The sequence below is a fragment of the Piliocolobus tephrosceles genome, chromosome 3, assembly GCF_002776525.5.
Source record: "Piliocolobus tephrosceles isolate RC106 chromosome 3, ASM277652v3, whole genome shotgun sequence".
In the NCBI taxonomy this organism is placed as follows: domain Eukaryota; kingdom Metazoa; phylum Chordata; class Mammalia; order Primates; family Cercopithecidae; genus Piliocolobus; species Piliocolobus tephrosceles.
Genome location: NC_045436.1, coordinates 169,627,832 through 169,643,215, shown reverse-complemented (window position 1 = coordinate 169,643,215; position 15,384 = coordinate 169,627,832). Strand labels below are relative to the sequence as shown.

Below are 15,384 nucleotides of genomic sequence, written 5' to 3'. Positions count from 1 at the left end.
AAGGAGTGACTTTTTCCAAGGTCATAAGGTTGTAAAGCAAAGGATTACAAATGAGAATAGAATATCATTAATTTGACAGTCAATGCTATATATGTTTTCTAGAGACTTCTTTTATGCAAGTAATCCCCAAATTGGAGTACAAATGGGTTGCTAGGATTGAATTTCAGAAAGTAAACTAGGTTAAAGTTAAAAACTGTAAAAAGCCAAGGCACTGAACTAATCAAAAACCAAAATAAGTAACTTTTCATTGTTCATTTGGTCTATATACACTAATTAGGTAAAGCAAGTGAGAATTTTAAAAGTAAAGCAATAGTTTGTCAGAAGAAGCTAATGTTACTTTGTATCTGGTTTGTGGTTACTCCAAGTAATTTTCCAGTTTTATAATTATTTTTCTTTTTCTTTGTAAACAAATTAATTGGCTCTAAGATCATAATTTTAGAATCAGTCACCCTTTAATCATCCATTAGGTTAAGTTTGGGGCCACTGGGATAACTATGTGATATAGGTGAAGACTGGTTAAATGAAAACATATTTTAATAAAAATGTATTTAATTTATAAGAAGAAACTGACAAATTTTCAATTACACAAAGAATAGGACATAGGTAATATGAATAGTTAAAACCTTCATCCCACTCAAAATCTTTTGAGGGTATTGCTAAAAATTCAGCTGACTTTTCTGGGTTTTCAGTCTTTCTCCCTGCCTCTGCTCAATCTCTAACAGATGTGAAGCAAGAAGAGGTCTAACCATGGTTAAAGAGAGAGGACAGAGGCAAAAGAGATGCATAATAAGTTGAAGTTTTAGAAGTCCGGAGTCACTACTAAAGGAGAAAAGAAATGGGTTCATGGCACTGTTACCAGTAGAAACAATGTGTTCACCTATACTTGACTTCAGGCTTTCTTGTTTTACAAGCAATACCTATCCCCATGCATCTCCAACACCTGCATTACACAGGTACTGTTTCATCCTCACAGGTGCTACCTACCCTTATTTACACCAAGCATTCTGTTAAGTCTCCACGGTGACTATAACCAACCTAGTTGCCTCAGATACTGAACTATCTAGTAGTGGCATTATGAAACAGAACCAAATGGATTAGGCAAGCAGTCTAAGCAAGCACAGAGTTTACAAAGCAGTTCAACAACTCAACCAAGCCAAAAACACAGATTTCCTAATGTTTAGTCCAAAGTTGATTTGCTGGACTTAGATTCCTAAATAAAAATATGGCTACACAGAAACTCTCCTGCCTAAGACTTCTGCAGATGAATTGAGTGGGGAACAAGCACAAAAACCTAATATTGATTATTTGGTTTTATGTCAACAGGAACAACAGAAGTTGGTAGTATTTTTAAGGACAGGAAGAAAATACAGAAGAGATCAATCTGCAGTTCTTGATAACCACCATATCCAGAGTCTAAGGCCAGTAACCACATATGCAACAAGGGAATACACAATGACCATTCTGAGAGAGCAAATAAAAATAGGAATGATGAGTGGGATTCCCAATTCTAACTACGTTAAAAGGTGTAAGTACTCACATCTGAGACATGCTTCAGCCTATTGCCAGGCTAAATATAAGTCAGAACGGAGTTCTGAGAACGAAGTGATGAGGAAATGAAAGCTTAGACTTAATGGAGACACATGTATAATACAATATATAGCATATATAGCTGTTCATACAAACATACATATCTAGTTTCTAAACATATAAATCAACAAGGAGAGATATAAAACAAAAAATGAACCTCAGATACCACATTTTGATTTATTTTATTCAGATGGAAAGAGTTTGGATAAGTACCTAACATGTACATTCATTCAGGGAATTCTAGGCTGTTGGGACTGATCAACAAATGTCTCATCTGTAGGAGCCCTAAATTCCTTGTGAGAAATGATAAAGGGGACTTTAGAACTGACGGTTCAGCCACCAAGACACTAAAATTATGACTTTCAAAAAGAAAAGCCAAAGGCTGCCTTAACTTGCAGGGGGATCTAGAGCTCAAGAGCAGGGCTGCTAGACTCTCAGAGGCACACAAGAATATAAAAAATTGACAAGTAATACCTTAAGTCCAAGCATCTAGTCTTGGAGGACTAGTTTGATTCAGGGAGAAATGCTATCCAAATGACTCTAGGTGCTGCCACTCAAAGGCCCTCTGACCCAGGCCAGCTCCTATGGAATCGTTTTTTAAAATTCTTAAAAGGAGGGGAAGGAAGGATTACAGAGCAGGGGAAGAGGGCAGCACTAGACTCAGCAGCCTGGGCACTGAAGAAGGACTAAAATAATTCAGTCTCTAGTGGAGAAACTTCTAACAAATGTGGTTATCAAAGCTACAGGTGCTGGCAGTGGCAGGAGCTATGTGACTTAGCAGAGCAGGGACACCAGGGGAAAAGAAGGCAGGGCTCATGTGGAGGCTCAGAGAGAACACTGGCCAGTGGCTCCAGCTGAAACACTCCTGGAATTTGGAATTCTCACCTAAATCCTGATGGCCAAGGCTAGTGTGACTTGGTAAAGCAGGAGTGGCCAATGACATCTTCTCACACAAAATCAATGGAACTGGGGAAAGAACAAAGACTACCCCAACAGCTAAACCTGGAGGCATCTCCCTGATAATGACTTCCTGCGACTATGGGTTAAAAAAAATCCAGCCTTAGACATGGTGAACCACGTTGGTGAAGAATGGATACATGGAATAATGAAGTCCATGGAAGTCCAGGTATCCAGTCCCAGAAAAAGCCAGGGAAGAAGTGTGAAGTGATACTGCAAGCTCAAGATCTGTGCTCATCAATAGGCTTCAAACAACTTCATTTCCTCTCCATGCAAACAAGAAAAAAGGGCTTTTAAAATGGTGGCTTTCCTGCAACTGAGAAATATTTTAAAGAAAGTATAGTGAAGCCTGGCTACATCTATTTCTATTTACAAGAATGCTTTTAATATTCAAGTCTAAGTAAGTAAACACACAGTTGAGAGATTTGATATTTTGACTTACTTAGATCCTGCCAATTCAGAAAGTAAATACTCTTGAAAGCAAATGTTTAACTGAGAACTAAACCAAATAAAGTACGGTTGAGAATTTTTAAGTGGTTAACTGAAAAAGACCAAAGAAGACAGCCTGTAATTTTCATATAGACTGCTTCAAAATCGAACCTATGTCCAGTTCTGGGAATCAGCAAATCAACTAGAATCTCATCTGATCAACTTTATGCCCCTTAAGTACTCTAAAAATTTCAATACTCAAGTACAATCAATGACGTAATCGGCCTCACAACTTAAAGTTATTTGCATGAACTGCAGGAAATAACGGCTAACACAGTCCCTTTTGGACCACAGAAATAATTTTTTAGTTGGAAGAAATTTAATGGAGTTATGGTTCAGTTGCTGTTTAAAGTTCGAGGAATTAAAACGTTGGGTTCACTCTATATTCAAGAAGACATCCATCTCAAAATCTTTTTTCATTTAAAACTAATTTGCAACTGCAATATGAATACTAATGCAAGTTTAAAAAAATTTTTTTAATGAGAATAAAAACCTAGATCTTATATGAATTGTAACATTGTAACAATACGTTTAAAACTGGTCACTGAATGTAGCATTCATAAGTACACATTTTCTCATCCAGCAATTTTTTTGGCTTAAGTTTCAGTTTAGGAAAAGTTCAGATGCAACATTTCATGGAGTGTTAAATATTTCTGTACTGGGCAAAACTACTGAACTTCATGGCCACTACCACACCGTCAGCTGTCTGTGAAAAATCTATTTGGAGGGCAAGTTAACAGGTCTCTATGGTTCAAGTTCACTTAAAATACAGAACAAAAAAAGTCACCTTGGCATGAATATAATTAAGAGATCAGCCGTGTGCTTCTCACGTTTTGGCTCCGAGACGTGGAGATGCCCCGCCAACCTAAGACCTTCCGAGGGCGGTGCAGGGACCCGGACACAAATTTCCCGGCCGCAGACCCCTTCTAGCGCACACCTGGCCTGGCGCGGCCGCGGGAGCCTTGGCGGTGCGCGCGGAACCCGCCTGAGGAGCTGTCAACGGCCGCGGAGCCTCGGCAGCGCGCGCGCCCACAGCACTGGCGACACCCCGAGGCAGCGCCGGCCGCGGGGCTCGGGGGCCGGGGTCCCAAGGCGCTCCCGCCGCCCTAGGTGCCCAGCCCGCCCCTTGGTGCCTGCCGCGGCCTAGCGCCGCCCGCCTCACCTGTGCGGCCCCGGCGCCTCTCCCGCCGCCGGTCGCTCTCGTAGAAGCCTAGCGTCTCAGTGAGCTGAGGCGCCGGCGGGAGCCCCTGTCCGCCGCTGCCGCCCGGCTGCTCCGCCTCGCCGCGGCTGTCCCGCTGCGGGCCGTCCACGCCACCACCGCCGCCTTCTCCCGGGGCGGCCGCGTCGCCAACGCCCGCCATGTTCCGAGCACAACAAACTGTCCCCGCCGCCTCCCTCCAGCCTCTGGCCCGGCCTCCACCTCCGGCCGGCCCCCTCCCCGCCTCGCCCCGCCCCTCGCCGGAGCCCGGGCCGCCGCCGCCGCCGCCGCCGCCGCCATCCGCGGCCCGCCGACCGGCGCGCACCATTGGCGTCAGTGACGCGTGTGAGGCCGCCGCTGCTGCCGCCGCTGCCACAGCCGCCGCCATCTTCTTTTTGCCCTCACCGTGGCGGGCGGCGGTTTCCCGCGCCGTGGCTGGCTCGACCGGCCGGGGCACCGCGCCGGGCTCCATGCAGCCGGGCTGCGCGGTCGCGCAGAGCGGGCGCCTTCGGGGCTTGGGTCGGGGACCCGGCAGGAGCGAGCCGGGGATGGCAGTGGCGGGCGGCGGGTCGGCCGTGGAGCCCCGGGGAGACGGCCGCCCGGACCGCTGTCCGCAGTCTGCGAGGTGTCCGGCCGCCCGCTCAGGGCCCCTTTTGCAGACTCTGTGCCCGGAGTGCGCCGGCGCCGCCTGCCAGGTCTTGGCACCGCTGGTGCGGGCGCGGCCGCGGCGGCGAGGGCCCGACTCCAGATCCCGGATCCCCGCGAGCTCCGGCCCTGCGTGCCCGCTATTTTGGTTCCATCTCTTCTGCATATTTATGCTTGCCTGTCACATTCCCTGGCCTCTGAGTGTCGTTTGGCAGTTTCCAAAGCACTTGGGCTAGAAGGAGCTTGGGGAGCTTCACAACAGGTGGGGGCGCGCAGGGGAGGGGCCGCGGCCGGACCAGCAGAGCGCTTCAAGGGCTGGCGCGGGGACGGACTTTCCACACCGTCTTTAGGGACTGGGGTTAGCAGACAGTCCTTGGCCACCACTGTGTCCTTACTCTGTCGCTTTACTTGGGGTTGGACCTCCCCTTTCCAGCTCTGGCGTGTGACCCCATACCGAGCGTGGTGTCAAGACCACCACCAGCTGGGGCCGTGGGAGCGAAGGTGCCCCAGGCTCGGGGAAGGTGGGGACCTTTTACCGGCTCCGCAAGTGATTGTTGCGCGCTTTGGTGAGGGGACAGTGGTACCGCGATTTCCCGTGTGCCAGCTTCGGGTCTCAGCTGTGCTTTTGTGTCTCTGATTAGCAAAAGCAAAACGAATTCCTCCCCGAACACTTAAGCTTCCTGGAAACTTCCCCAGACCTAAACTTGAGAACCGCATATAAACGGACCTTGAGGGTTCTGTTGTCAGTAGCGGGTTACCTGATTGCAAACTGAGCAAGTTTAAAACTGAGTGGGCTGCTTTGGGCTGCACAGCCGCCTGGCGTTCTGACAGCTGAACAAGAGGCAGAGGTGAGAGCCCAAGATGGACTAAAAATGCCCCAACAGCTGGGAGCCCAACCTGGCCCAGCCTCGTTGAAAGGAGGAACATTCGGTGCAGACGTCGGAAGATTATACTTTATGAAACGGGACAGCTCACAGGATTACATTTCTAAGCCAATCCTGTGACGATCCTCTATGAAATTATCTATTTTCGTTGCATGTGATCAAAACTGAGCCTCACTGAAACAATTGGAAACAAATATTCTCGACAAATCTTAAAAATCGTTTTGAAAATCAAAAGGTATGGAAAATGTTGTGGCTTCTTTCTAAGCTTTATTCAGCCCAAATTCTATTATTCTCTGATCTTTTATGGTGTAAAATCATACCCATTCCATTATGTATTGATTGCAAAGAGGGAAGTAGGCTTTTATCGCTATGTTTATGTCAGTTTCCATTTACTATCTCACCACATTTTTTGGGTTATTGCCTTTGCCTTTGACTTGACAGAAGCTGGAAGGGTAAGAATCCCAAATTCTGTTTCCTAAGGCAGCCAGTTGACAGAATGGACTTTCTTCATTTTCTATTATGAGGCCTGAGGAAAGACATTCGGTTCCAAAGGCTGTGTGCCTATCCTTTTAAATAGAAGAGAGAGGTCCTGGCACGGTGGCTCACACCTGTAATCCCAGCACTTTGGGAAGCCGAAGCGGGCGAATCACGAGGTCAGGAGATCGAGACCAGCCTGGCCAACATAGTGAAACCCCGTCTCTACTAAAAATACAAATAATTAGCCGGGCATACGGTGGGCGCCTGCCCGCCTGTATTCCCAGCTACTCGGGAGGCTGAGGCAGGAGAATCGCTTGAATCCGGGAGGCGGAGGTTGCAGTGAACCGCACCGAGATCGCGTCACTGGACTTCAGCCCGGGCGACAGAGTGAGACTCTGTCTCAAAAAAAAAAAAGAGAAGAGGAGGAAGCAGCCGTGCCAAAAAAAAAAAAAAAAAAAAAAAAAAAAAAAAGGAAGCAGCCATGCCAAGGCTAGGTACTGACTGAAGCAGGAGGAACAAATTGGAAATGTGGGAATGCGAATGTGGGCAAGTTGAGGGTCTTGTAGCTTCTCTTCGGTTGAATCTTTTCACTGAAGCTGCTTTATTATATCTGACATGTGAAACTGCACAATTTCAAACCTATATTGAAGTCAACATACAAAAAAGCATTTTAGAAACAGCCATTAGTAAAAATACTTTTTTCAGTTAACGCTATTCTTCCCTTGTATGGGTGTTGATAATCAGATAATCAAATAGCTTATTGCATATGGAAAATTGTTTTCTTTTGAGTTAATTCAACGTGTTGCAACTTAGTTAGAATCCAGGAAAATAGTATTTTCAAATATGTATTTGGAATCTTCAAAATATTAGGTTACAAATTACCTTAAAATAAGAAATATTTATGCAGCATAGAAGAACCAGCAGTTCTCTGAGGAGGATAAATAGCAGTTAAAATATCATAATGCACTTTTTATCAGTTGTAAAAAGAAAATTACAGGCTTGGATTTATGGTATTACCATTAGAAAAACAATGAGTATTTAAGAAACATAGCAACCTTAGCCATTAAAGTAGGCATCAAATAGCATTCTGAATTAAGTTATAAGATAAAATGAAGATTTGGATGACAATGACAATATTGCCCATCATTGTCATCCAAATCCTGGTTTTATAACTTTTTAGGGGCAATTCTAGTGAACTGTCCCTAAAAGATGTTTGAAATTAGTTCCATATACTTTTCCTGAATCAACTTAAATATTGATTTCACAAACAATAAGATGGTGTGCTGTAGCATGTCTGCACTAAAAAGAAAAAAAATACTCCACAGGTGGGGAGTGATTTCATTAGAGGAAAGTGATGAATATTGGATGTGAGTTCAGAAACCAGAGATTGATAAAGTCTTGTGATGGCTGTATGCATTATGAAGCCACTGTATTTTGAAAATTGCAAAACAGTAATTTTTAAAGAACAAAAGTTTGGTGAGTAGCATATGCAGATTTCAAACATAAATTGCATAACTTCGTATTTCAGTAATTAAAGATTGAACAATTGTGATTTTGTGGCTAAACAAAATATACTGAACCCATTACGTATAAGCCATGGATTCAAAGCCCCAGGAAGTTATCTTAATGAGGCGTGTAAACTCTTTTTGTTTAATGTCCACACCAAATCATTATGGTCTGCCATTTCATGAAATAGCAAGAGTTTTAAAATAAGTGATGTTTTTTAGTTTGTATATCTATATTCTTTCCTACCAGGTATAGCACAGTGTAGTACAAGGGCCTACAGTTATAAGCCTTGGGAAAGATGCTGTTTTGGCCACATATTTCATCGTGTGACCCTGGAAAGAGGGTCTCAGAGGGTCACTGTGGCCCTCAGTGTCTTTTCATTGGTAAATGGGTCATCATCTCTTGTATAATGAGAGCTGAAAAAAATACCATTTTCCTTTTTTTCTCCCTTTCATTTAGGCTGTAGTTTTCACTTTTTAACTACAAAGCAGTTTATCTCTTGATAACACTTCTAGTGTATTGTCCCTAGAATATTTTTGAAGGTAGTTCTATACACTTTTCCTGAGTAATAAAAACATCACATATTTGCTAACTTGAAAGAATCCTGAGTCAGGAAATGGCCTGGATTCTCTCCGACCTTCAACTAAAGTCTTTGACCAAAGGAGCACAGGTGAGCCCTCTCTGCTTCATTTTCTGACTTATAGAGTAGTGGACTCAATGACCGATCCTCCTCCCTTCTAGCTCCAAAATACTGGGCTAAACCCCATGCAACTCCCTTCAGAGATAAAAATAGTAGACAGGCCTGCACTATCAACATTTGTAGAAAAATATGAAATGCTTACAGTCACTTTGTAATTGAGTCTAAGGTTTGAATGCATAGAGTTTAAATGCAATAATTGTGTTGATAACAACAAAGACATACAAGTTTTTATGTACCTTTATGTTCTGTGCATTAGTCCTTCATTCCTGGGCATGAGGAGAAGTGGTGGTTTCTCAGTGACTTTCCAGAACTCTAAGGCTGTGTTTCTCACACCAGGCCTCAGGGTTTCTACATTTTGAACAAATTTCCAATATTGTACCCATGCACACCTAAGTCTAAGAACTCTGCTGTCAGGTGACATTAAACAGCACCTGAAGTTATATTTGAGATGATTACTCAGTAATCATTGTATAGTTGATTTTCATAATATGGATCCAAACACTGAATAGAACACAGTTTTAATTAAATCTGTATTTCTCAGTTGAAACTTTATTTTAGCATTACATGACTTCTATTTCATGAATCATTAATGTCATGTGTCTTCACAAACTGTAGTTCTGAATTTAATTCATTCACCATTTTGTTGTCAAAAAGAAGAGTTGATGTTTTTGAAAGATCTAAACAGCTTTGCAGCTGATGTTCTAAAGAAATAGAATATACTGCTGAACGCAGAGCAAGCCTTTGCACTAAATTAATGTGAGTTTGATTTTCTGAGTTTCAGTAATAATATTTTCTGTCTTTGGCAATCATTTTTGGACTGATGCTCATTATGTTTTATTCTTTTTGGACTTTATTCCATGGATTTCTAAAGGACATCAATTCGCTTTATTTCTGGAAGATGTAACACAAATTAAGTAATGTGCCTTTGATTCTAATGTACCTCTTACACCTTAACTAAAGCATGAGCAACATCATTTTTAAAAGCATTTCTTTGACATGAGAATATATGACAGAAACCATTGTAAATAGGACTTTTTGAAAACTACTTTGCTGAAAGGGGTGTTTTGTAAAGGATATTATGTTCTGAAGACCTAAAGGTGGGTTCTGTTTATGTAATAAAAGTGTATGAACCTATATAATTTCATGGCTTATTGGCTTTTAGGGCCTTTTATTCATGATCAGATATAAAATGTATTTTGTGCTGGACTTTAAATTTCTGGAAAATTTCAAAATACTGATGAAAGGGCCCCTGGTAATGACTCAGCAGGCTTTCCATTCCAGATTTATCTCTTTGAGAAAAAAGAACAGTGTTTCTCATTATCACCATGAAAATAAATAGACGCTGTTTCAAACCGTGTTAATCACTTAGTCGGTTAATTAGCAATAATCCTTTTGCAGAATAAATTCAGACCTTCCAGTAATGTGTTGATAACTGTCAAAAATCCTTTTTTCTAAATCTAGCTAGCAAAGGCTTTCATTTTGGAATTCAGGAAGCAGGGGAGATTTTATTTACCACCCAGTTCCTGTTGCTAGTGCTTTTGAATTTTGCCTTTCAGAGTTGTTTTTTTTTTTTTTTTTTTTTTTATTCTTTTTGTTATTCCCCAGTTGCAAGTCATTTATTGCTTCTTTTGGCCACTCATCAAATAGTAGTTGGTAATCGGAAGATTTTACGTGGTATTTAGGATAGTTTTTTGCTTTTTTCTAGTGTTTCTAGTTGAACTATGATGGATTAAGGGTAACTGAGTAATTTTTCTCTTGACATCGATACCCTTTAAGCTCTTTTGAGCTGTGATCCTGCTCTTGTTATTAGCTTTCATTCTGTTCATTAATCAGTGTTTTCATTCTGGCAGTTTTTTCTTTTCTTTCTCCTTCTTGTTTCTGAGATTAAAAAGTGAAAGCAGTCTTTTACGAGGATCTATTGTTTGTTATCTTTTAGGCAAACCCAAATATTTATTTCTCTCTTTTGCCTTCATACCCAAATTTATTGCAAATGCATGATAAACTTTCAGATTCTCAAAAATCTTCTCAGGGTTTCTGCTTTCCAGGTTTTAGAAATTAGATTATCTGATTTCAAGGCCTTAGATTTTCAAATTGCTCTTTTGTATGCATCTATTCTATTCGCTTTTCTTTTCAGTTCTAAGTCTATGTTTATGTGTAAAATGCTTCTCTTGTTTCTGACATTTTCCAATTTAGTATCAATTTCTCATAATGAACCACTTTTACCTGCTGTCTTCCATGTGGATGCTTAATAAATACTCTAACTTAGGTATACAGTTTCATGGAGGAGAACAGAAGAATGTGGTTAATTTTTTGAAATAGCAACAAGAAGAAAACATATTGTAGCTTTAGCAAGCATTATTTTCTTGTGACAGTTTTATCCTCCTAATTATACTTTGCCTAAGCTGGTACTAACATTAATTCACGTTCTCCTAAGCATATGCCCACTCTTGACAGATATACACTGGGGTTGCAAATTTGGCATGTATAATTTACACATAAATATTCGATTGCTAAGAAAACTGAGACTAAATCAGATGCTGGTCATTGTCATCTTTTAAATTACACTCTGACCTTTCATCCGTCTACTTAGTGGTGTAATAACACAATTGTCTTAATATAAATAATTGATTTCTAGTGCTACAACCCATTTTTAAATATTCAATTTTAATATTTATTATAGTTCTGATATTTATTATCTGAAATGTTTGGCTAGATATTCTTTTCCTGAATAGTGCTTAGTTTCATGTAATTTGATTTTATTTTTACTAGCTGGATAAACACACAGTTTCTACTTTATCTTAATGCATCCAGCAAAATCAGTCTTGTATTAAGTAATTAAGGTCCAAAAATGAGTTGGTTCCATTGACTTTGGGCAATGCAATGTCCAGTCCAAATCTGTAATTTGTTTCCCTCTGGTATTTTGATAGTGTTCCACAGAGGATGCCTAATTGGTGTGATTAGCCTTCTTCACTGGTGTTTTATGGACAGTATAACTGGCTTCTCCCTTGAAAGCAAATAGTTTTCTTTATGTTGGGAGTATTTTTTTAAAATAGCTTATCAGCAAAGGTTTTTCTTCTGAGTGTGTTTTTTTAAGCTAAATCTTTTAGAAAGGCAGCAACCGTTAATCCTTCAGGGACATATATAAACACACAGGTGGATTTGCCCATGTGAGTATTTGATTTTAGCTAATGGATAGCTTTCTCAAAACAATCTGTTCTTTTGCCTGTGTGCGCCAAAGTGGGTGAAATATTTGGGACTACACCATAAAAAGTAATCTTGAATGATGGCAGTAGGCTATAAAAGTTCATCATGTAGAGAGTAGCAGAATATAATAGAGAAAGCTATAAACTTAGAATCAGGAGGCCTGCCACTTACTAGTTGTGGAACATGGATGTGCTCTGGGCCATTATTACCTTATTTAAGTAGCAGAAGGTGGGCTAGATTGTCTCAAAGTCTCCTTTCAGCTCTACAGTAACGTGATTTTTTAGGTGCCTCTTTGGTTATTTGAGGCTAGCATTAAATGCTGACATTCATTTGTAATATTATCCTTCTGGTGAGCTCAGGTACCCTACTGTAAATGATAATGTTTATCTGAAATTGCTTATCTTCAAAGAGCAGTCTTTAGTATTTCTTATTCAGCATACATTTGTTGACCAGATTTTTTGTGCCCGGTAGTGGTACAAAGCCTTAGAGTAACAAAGGTAAATAAGATGAATTTCCCACCCACGAGTAATTACAGTGCTGTACAGTAAGTAGCACAATGGAAGACCATATGAAGTACCATGGTAGTTCAGAGGAGAGATTAATTAATTCGACTTTGGGATGACCAGGTCAGCTTAGAAGGAAATGGCATTTAGATGGATCTGGAAAGATGTGTTTGCCAGATGGAAAACAGGGCTGAGGATGGCAACTGAAGGGCCCGACAGGTGGGCGCTAGAGCACGGGCAGAATGAGATTTCCAAGGCTAAATAGCAGACCATGAATGGGGCTGGGATAGGGCATTTTGACTTGAGAGTGGGGAAGAATGGCCTGGAAGTGAAATGAGGAATTAGGGCATTTGTAGGTTGCCAACACTTCCTCTTGGCCATCTCCACATGTTGAAGAGTAATTCTGGTTTTTTGTTTGTTTGTTTGTTTTTAATCTGGTGTATATTGGTATCTGCTTGCATTTCTACAAAATTTTCACAAGAATAATTGGAACAATAATCTGTTTATTGAACATTTACTATGCATTAAGTCTTATTCTCAATGTCCAAGTCCAGTATCTAGTTAAGACATTTTACCATCTTTTTTTTTCTGAAAAGTTGTTTCAGCACAACATTCATAGAACAAAGTTTTTTTTTAAAAATTTTTTGTTTTGTTTGGCTATAAGACAATAAATCATTCATTAAGGATTAACATTTTTTGACAGCAACTCACAATACATTTTAATGATAGGCAATGTATTCAATATAAAATAATCATATTTAGCCTCAAAACCTCAAATCAAATCATTTCAGTCTATTGAAAGGATGAAATGGGATGTCGATGGCTTGGAAGCAGTCTTTTGTAAACTTTAAAGTTCTAGATTATTGTCAGTAAGTATAAATATCAGGAAGAAGACATTATGTATTCAATTTTGTGTCTGAGTCTCAGCCTAATCCCCCAATAGTTATGGAGTAGGGTAAGAACTGTATGTCAATTTGGAATCAGACTCTCTGTTTTGAGCCATTTAATTTAGACACATTATTTTAATGTAAGCGCTTTTGCTTTTTCTTTGGCAGTCAGTGTGCAATTTTAATTAGCACTTGGAACCCGGAAGAATACATTGATGAGCACAAGACATGAAGAAATACGTTCATAATGGCCTGCCTAAGGTCTCTGGCAGCATCCAAGAAAGACACTTTCAGTATAATGCTCAATGCTTCTGAGAAATCATCCTTGCTGATGATTTATACTCTTGTACATTTTAATCATTTTAGAGTTTCAAAATATTGGCATTAGCAGCTTTGTCATCTATACTACACTCAAGGAATATTAATTTCCTAAACTTATTCTGATGCAGTAACTCAGGTGTAAGAAAACAACTTATTTTCTACATCTGCCCAGGACTCTCTTCCCAACTTTGCCACTCAAGCTCTTCCACATCCTTTAAGCCCCAGATCTAATATTCCCCCTCACAGTCTTTTTAACCTCCCATTCTCCCATGGCCATTCTTTTCAATATACACCCGTGGTTCATGCATCTTAGCGTCTTAGTGTGCACACCACACTGCGTTGTAACTATTTTTTAATGCATTACTCCCCCTGTCAGTTCTCGATCCCCTATTTGTAGGAACTGTGTCCATATGTGTATTTTGGTTACATCTAGTTGAAAGACAGAGCATGGTAGAATAGAAATAACATGCACCTTATAAACTGATATAGGTTGAATCCAAACTGCTCCTTACTTGCTGTGGGGACTGGGGCAAGTTACTTCTTTGAGCTTTTTTAAAACAACAATAGTAATACCTGCTATACAGGCTTGTTGTGAAGATTAAAGAAGCTCCATTCATTAGTTCAACAAATATATGGAGAAGTCCTATTACATGTCAGTAATTGCAAGGGTAACTGTACTTGGTGTTAAGAATATAAAGGTGAGTAAGTCATGACTTTGTCCTAAGAACTTTACAATGTGGTAGTAGAGAAAGACTAGGAGATAGTTGCAACATAATTCTTAAAGGATGAGTAAGAATTCACTAGCACAGGAGTTATAGGGTTTAGGTTGAAAGCAGCAGAATTTGAAGTAGAAGGAGAACTGTGTGCAATGCCTTTAAACCAGGGAGGGGATGGGAAGTCTAAGGTACAGAGGGAGGTGTAATGTAGCTGTGATGGTGGGGTTAGGCTGCAGATATAAATATTACAAGGGGCCTTGCAAGCTAGGCACAGGGCAGAGGGAACCTGTGAAGAGTAGATGATTAGATTTGCATTTTAGGAAGATCTCTTTCCTTGCTGGCATGTGGAATGGTTTGAGGGAGTCAAGAGAATCAGTATGACCAGTGAAGAGGCTGTAGCACAGAAGTGTTAACGGCCTCAACAGCAGGAGTTACAGTGGAAATGGAGTGGAGAGAATATGTTGAGAGATAATTAGCAGCCAGAAAAGGCAGGATGTGATACAGTATACAGGTGAGGGGAAAGTGTGTAAGGAAGAGAGAGGAAATTTCAGGAGAAATGTACAGAATTTTGACTTGGGGATGACGGTGCTATTCTCAGAGATAGGAAATGCAAGAGAAGCAGTTGAGGGTATAGGTAGGGAATGGAAAGTGACTCCAGTGTGGAAATTGTGGAAATCATGGAACTCCTATAGGGAGTGCAGGACATTTTGACATCATTTTGAGCTCTTGTATGTTTTGACCCTGCTGTTTTTTTTGTTCTTTAATATAAACGTTGCCATCAAGATGATATCAACACTGATGAATTTTGTGGTAAAGATTTATTCCAGGGTTAACTTCATTAAGCTAGTTTAATTTCTTGATCTATTTCCTATATGGCAAATTTAATGTTTTCCCATTTGTTCCCTCCTGTATTTTTATTTTATTAGCACTGTTTCCATCAGGACAAAATTCTTGTGTACATTTTACAATGAATACTTGATTTATCAACTTCTTTATCATCATCTTTGTCAAATTTTGACAGATATAACTTTTTCATGGTAAATGTCATTTTAGCTCTACTATTTTTACCATATCAAATTTTGTACATCTACTTTTTTTGATTTTTCATTAATTTGTGAGCAATATTAATTCTTTACCATTTTCTGTTTTTGATATTTTCAGTTGTATTTTACCTTTTTTTGTAACCAGCGAGTTTCATGAGACAATTTTTTCAACTATAAAAATTACTGATGATCTGTGATTCTCAAGTCAGCTTTTCATCTATAACAAATTTTGCTGTGTATCATTTTGGCCCTTGTCTGTTTCATTTT

The 15,384-nt window shown here is 40.3% G+C and overlaps 2 protein-coding genes across 4 annotated transcripts in view; both read right to left on the bottom strand.

The window, feature by feature from the left end:
• The window catches only part of TAPT1 (transmembrane anterior posterior transformation 1), a 66,012-nt gene extending 61,528 nt beyond the window's left edge, over positions 1-4,484 (bottom strand). For 2 of the 3 annotated variants that reach the window (XR_002730600.1, XM_023206952.1), the window contains exon 1: positions 4,196-4,484. Coding sequence is in view for 1 of the 3 variants with exons in the window: in XM_023206952.1 (XP_023062720.1) it covers positions 4,196-4,394 (199 nt within the window). In the remaining 2 variants the exon portion in view is untranslated. The remainder of the gene's footprint in view (positions 1-4,195) is intronic. The other variant, XM_023206953.1, reaches the window with a different exon arrangement.
• Positions 4,485-4,490: 6 nt separating this feature from the next.
• LOC111538974 (translation initiation factor IF-2-like) lies at positions 4,491-6,113 on the bottom strand (the record flags this gene model as incomplete). The annotated part of the gene is made up of 1 exon (XM_023206668.3): positions 4,491-6,113. A coding segment is annotated over exon 1 (552 nt), but the record flags the coding sequence as incomplete, so codon positions are not given.
• Between the last annotated feature and the right edge of the window lie 9,271 nt (positions 6,114-15,384).